This window comes from Nelumbo lutea, chromosome 8 (genome assembly GCF_056320005.1).
Source record: "Nelumbo lutea isolate HS-2025 chromosome 8, American lotus-T2T, whole genome shotgun sequence".
Taxonomy (NCBI): domain Eukaryota; kingdom Viridiplantae; phylum Streptophyta; class Magnoliopsida; order Proteales; family Nelumbonaceae; genus Nelumbo; species Nelumbo lutea.
In genome coordinates, this window is record NC_142691.1 from 6,194,050 (window position 1) to 6,199,983 (window position 5,934).

The following is a 5,934-nucleotide window of genomic DNA, read 5'->3' on the forward strand; positions in this document are numbered from 1 at the left end:
TATGAATTGTGTTTGGTGGAATTATCATGTTGGATCTGTGACTTTCCCCATTGTAAAAATGGAAAAGGGATTCTTGAGGAATAGCGGGGGCAGGTTCCAACTGAATCTGTAGTTAGAAATTGCTGAATCAGTGAGAATAAACAAGCCTTTTGAGGTTATTTATTATCTGAGCGCTGGTTCACTGGATTTTGTGGTTAAGGTTTTGGCGGAAGAGGAATCCCTCGGTATAGTGGTCATTTTCGTTATTTCAAAAATGATTCAAACTCGATTATTGAAAAATGAAACGAGTATCTCTGTCTTTTTTATGCGCTGACTGACAGTAAATTAACACCAAATACTAGTTTGTGGCAACTTGAACACCAAATACTAGATTGTCGCCAATTGAAAGTTCCGGTATTAGATGGTGACATTTTAAAATTCAGACTCGAGCGAAAGTACAAGGTAATGATCGAAACTTTCCCCTAATATATTATTAAAAAATTAGTATACCACCACTCCACATAGTAGGACAGAACGTTTGTGTATTCCGGTATCTAGTCTGTTTGTGCTTTTCTTTAATTTATTACACCTACACCCATCATCCACCACCGCTGCAGAAACTGTTCCAAGAGAAGTAAAAAAAATAAAGAAAAACGAAACCCTCCAAACCCCGCCATGATTGAGGCAACCACCGCCACCACTTTTATTATTATTGCTCGTCATCATCATAACCCAGTTTCTTCTCTTGGATTTACAGACAGCTCAGCTCAAATGACCTTATGACTGACTACAAATAAATGAATTCTACTTTCCTCCTATATTTATCTTCCTTTGTTTTTTTTTTTCCTTTTCTCTCACTATCTACAATCCCCCAAAGAGATCTCCCGCCGTCCCGCATGGTTATCATCCCCCTCACCCCCACTAATCAAAACTCGAAACATAGATTATTTTTTACAACATTCAGGATTAATCCTCCCTCCCTGCTGTTTTCAAACTTGCAGAGAAACCCGTGTCTTTATCGGCTTTAGCTTCAAGCCCATGCTTTCCGGTGAGAGCAACTCCGGGGAGATACACGATGGGCTCAACGGACTCCTTGGGCTACCACTGAACTGGCACGGCCTGTACAACCCGTATCCCATCAGAAAATACTCCATGGGTATCAACATTGCATGAGGCTGCTCCTCCGTCACCATGGATCCGCATGCCTGAACCTGCAGTGTGTTCCAACCCACCACCACCCTCCTTTTAGTAAGCTTTTAATTTAATTTTCATGTATTCCCCTCCCTCTATGCTTTCCCCCATCTCCTGAATTCTACAATAATGCTTAGACAGATTAAAAATATGTAAAATACATACCTCAACCAAGGCACTGTATCTTCTATCAAGTTTTGCGGTCATGTGAAGAGCTTCCGAGTGGAATGGAGAATTCTCACCAACAAATATTAGTGTCCGACACTGTAGTTTCTTCAACCCTTCAGTTATGTCACGTCTCCTACCATTTGGAAACATCACAGGTTTATAAGTCTCTCCAACAATCACTCACCCCAAACTATTTTTTTAATGCCATTCATATCATCATTAGTAATAAGGCAATTTAAGACATGAGCTTTACCCATTAATCGCCTGAAGAAACCGCAGAACATTTGTGCTTTGCTTTTGACCAAGCAACTGTACATATAAACCAAAAAAAAAGTGAATCAAACAGGTGTTCATTCCCCAACTACCTAAACATTAAATTCACAGTTACAGCATCTACATTAACTAAAGAGGAGGGGGGAGAAGATCTGGACACTCACACTTCTGCATGCCTGTACAATATCTGATTCCGGGACTTGTCCATCACCACGAACTTCCTGATATAAATGTTCATAAACACAATTCAGAAAGATAACCAAGAATAAAGCATCAAATGTTACATTAGAAGCAGTGGTTACCTTGCTAAAGTAACGCTGAAGCAAGATCTCCTTCAGCACACCACACATCCCATAAAAGTAAAGAAAATTTGACATAACCTGAAAATAACCAACAATTTCAAATATAAGATCAAGCATACAAGACAAGTTATATAAATAATGCTTTGCTTCAGAAGTATGACATAAAAATATACATATAACGAACCTTATTATACAACCATTCTGTCCAAGAGGGAGCCTTGCATAGAGGAGAAACAAGTAGCAAACCGAGTACCCGCTCCCTATATTTCATCTGTAATATCAGGCAGGCAGGAAGAAGCGTCTATCAGTAAAAGTTATCAAAGAGGTAACCACTTCGAAGCATCCAAAAACATACAGAAAAGGCTACAAAGACGACATACAGCAAATAGGGTAAGGATGTAAGCACCCGCTGTTACCCCCATGCACATCACTGCACCAAGCCTGGAAAAAAGAATTACAGCCAAGCAATCAGAGACAACTCCAATGGGTGCATATTGCCAATGAGCCATCAGTTTGACTGATACAGCAGATATATTACCATATCCAACATCTTAAGAGAAATCCCCAACAAAATGAAACAGATAGATTAAGTAATGCAAGTAGATAACTGAGATTACCCAAAGTAGTCAAGAACTTCTGCAACCTGATCCGCTAAGTCATAAACAGAAGGCACAGGCATATCGGGAGAAATTTCAGCAGCTCCCAACTGCAAGAGCTCTTGAGGAAAGAGCCAGAGAAAAAACATGTGAATAATGGCATTCAATAACAGATATGCATATTATATTCCACAATAAACTCAATTCGAAGAAAAACAAAACAGGAAAAAATAAAATAAACAACCACGGAAATGGAATATGCATTCAAGTCTACCAAGTTACCGACCTCATGCCCAGGAGGACTGATGTGATAAATGCAGAAGTTGTGAAGCAGCAAAGAAGCAGCTTCTGGACAGAAGAATAATCCTTGGAAACAGGACATATCTGGCCAAAGACATGAAAAAGAAGAGGGAAAAATAAATCGCATTTCATGAAATAAATGTAATCAACAAGATTGAAGATGTTAGTGACAGAAATATCCTTGTAATATAGAAAGCATAAACCACAAAATTGAAGTAACATAGAAGTTACATATTTGATCTTTTTTCTGTGTCCCCTTGAAACCTAGCCACAAGTTCGTTTTATTCACCTATTACCTACTTTTAAAAATCCATTTCTAAACCTAAGGTTTCTGGGAGGAGATAAGTGAATCTCCCAAAGAAAATTACTCAAAGTGGATATGCTGAGCTCATTGTTTAACACAGATTAGTACATATGCCAATTACAAGAAATGCATATGCAACAAAGGGAATGTCTCGTATTAAATACAATGTGAGAGTAAAACAACAATGAATCTGATGTCCACCTAAAACCATTGGACTTACGGTTTAGAGCTAAATCAGGGTAAGTAACAAGTGCCGGTTTGTCCTGATCTCCAAACACAGCTACAGCAACAGAACCATAGCCGGTTTGTACGATATGTTCCTGGAAGCATATTGTCACTTTGTCAGTAAATAATGGTAGATTTTTATAGATTCATTTTGTGAGAAAGAAAAACACATACATATCAATTAGTCTTTCAACTAAATTTTCACAATTTTTACTTAAAAAATGACTGTTAGAGCAGTGAGAACTGAAAACTAGCAAAGGTTGGCATAGTATTACTTAACCACCTGATACTCAAGTAATATTCCTATTTTATATGAAGGTAAAACTAACTTCAGAGCTTAAAACACCCCCCCTCCCCAATTAAGTGACCTTCATTCCCTTTAAAAGGCTTAGACCAGATCCCTTTTGGGCAGACCAACTCCATAATCGTTACAGCAGCTTAAATTATTTGTACAAGTATTGCATATAAAGGGATACCTGAATCTAATCATTATGTTCTTTCAGCAAGCTGTAAAGGGAACTTTAAAAGGAAAACACCATATACAATGGAGAAAATATACATTCACATGGAAGCAACTTAACAGCAGGTCACAATTTTCTTCAAGGAACAATAAAAATTAAAACTATATGAAAAGGGGAAAAGTTTAGCGTATTTGCTTTACTTTTGAAACAAGCAAAAGAATCCGAACAAATACAAGAAGACAGAAGGATCCACTATCTTAAGAAATTCGAGAATTAGAAACGGCTCCCAGAATCAACACTAAAGTTTTTACTCGAGAAGAAAAGCTTCAGTTTCTCTATACAGAAACAGCATCTTATTTAAGCAAGGAATCTGAAGGAGGAAAAAACAGATTTGAAGAACACCCTGAAGGACGAAAGAACCATTCCATGAAATAAAAACATATTCGTATGGACCATCACGACCAATTGCAAAAAACAGACAAGAATATAACCAACCATCATTTAAAGTTGGTACGGGTTTTACTCCCTCCAGCCCAATTTAAACCTCCGAAGAAAGAAAAAAAGGAATACAGCATGAACATCGTTTGAAAGAGCAAAACTGATTGATAGAACAACTGCCATAAATACAGCTACCGACACTGTATCTGGAGTCGACAATGGTAACGAAACCGGGAAACTATGGATTTACTATCTGAAACAATAACAAGAAATTTGAAATTCCCCGAAAGTAGAAACCAAAGAAAACTAAACTTAGAATCTTTTCCCAGCAATGTTAAGGGAATTAAATTATTGCATTACAAACGAGATTTGATAACCAACCATCTTTTCCCAGCAATGTCCATAGAAATCTCCATTGCTTCGTAAAACCTTCCTAACCAACACCAGAATAAAAAAAAAAATGAAAGACCAGTGCTGTGGCGAAAACCATCAAAGAAACCATAAGCCCAAACCTCCAACATATTGAAAGTTGAAACGTCTATTTTCAACAATGCATATAGAATCCAACTCCAAGAACCCAAGATATAAAGAGAAAACGCATTTTCTTCGAATGAGAATCCCAAAAAACGAAGCTCAAATAATTAGAACAAGCAATCAAAACCAACCAAAATAACAATTGAAAAAAAAAAACAAAAAGCGTCAAGATCTGACTCTTCATTAACCGAAACCTTCCAATTTTCCCCAAAAATGGAAGGAAACAAATGAACACAAAAGAAATTACAATGAAAAAGGAATGATTTTTCCACATCAAAATTATCAAAAAAGAAAAGAAAAAGAAAAATCTTTTTTCTTTTTTTTTTTTGTTAGAGAAGAATCTACGACCTTTCCACCTAGAGAGATTGTCTCCATATCAACAGAAACAGAATCGCTGGAATCTGCCATGGCCGCGGCTCTCCACGTCTGAAAGCCGAGACCTTTGTCTCTCTCTCTCTCGCTGTTCGCCGCTCTCTTTCCGCAGGTGCTTCGAGAAATTCTGGTTTTGGCTTCGACGAATTATATACGAAGCGATTCTCGCTCTCGAATGTCTTAACTGCAACTTAACCACGGTTAATCCCCACCGACGCTTTCTCGTCACTCGTCAGCAGCTGCTCGAACGTCCCGGTCCCGTACTAAACAGGATGTAACCGGATACCTTGGTTATCTTAACCATGGTTAGAGACCGACAGACTGGTGCAAAGGGACGAAATTACTAAAACAGCCTCACTCCTGAAACAAATCAGGTTTTACAGTTTAATGATCTCAAGGCAGTTGGGTCACCTTTTTTTCCGCGTGTGTACTACAGCCGCGTTGCAGTAGCACTGATGGTCGCAGCAAAAGACAGATGCCTGCTAAAGGCGATCTGACACCCATGATCGGAATTTAAAGAAATGATCATGACGATTTGATCTAATCATTATGGTGGATCATAGCTGTTGGATTTACATTTGAGTTCATCAACGGTGGATGTAGCAAGGTCTAATCGGACGGTTGGAATCGACGAACCACATGTGCTCTGCAACCGTTGTGTAAAAGGAGTGCAAGTTGGTCATCTGCCATTCTGTCTCCTAGCGTATACCATGCACAAAAACCATGGGGCCCAGTTCCCAAGTGGGCATCTACCGTCCCTTTTAGTTTTGCATCATCTGTTGGTGGGACCG

At 38.5% G+C, this 5,934-nt stretch overlaps 1 protein-coding gene across 1 annotated transcript; it reads right to left on the reverse strand.

Annotated features, from left to right (window-relative positions):
* Window positions 1-445: 445 nt before the first annotated feature.
* Window positions 446-5,510, reverse strand: LOC148842391 (protein NDL2-like). The gene is made up of 11 exons (XM_088959203.1): window positions 5,120-5,510; window positions 3,334-3,433; window positions 2,796-2,893; window positions 2,531-2,619; window positions 2,294-2,354; window positions 2,098-2,184; window positions 1,914-1,991; window positions 1,776-1,832; window positions 1,592-1,647; window positions 1,336-1,471; window positions 446-1,190 (listed from the first exon to the last, which is right to left on the reverse strand). Exons 1-11 carry the CDS (start codon window positions 5,177-5,179, stop codon window positions 969-971), a joined length of 1,044 nt encoding a protein of 347 aa, XP_088815329.1. The 5' UTR covers window positions 5,180-5,510; the 3' UTR covers window positions 446-968.
* Window positions 5,511-5,934: the final 424 nt, after the last annotated feature.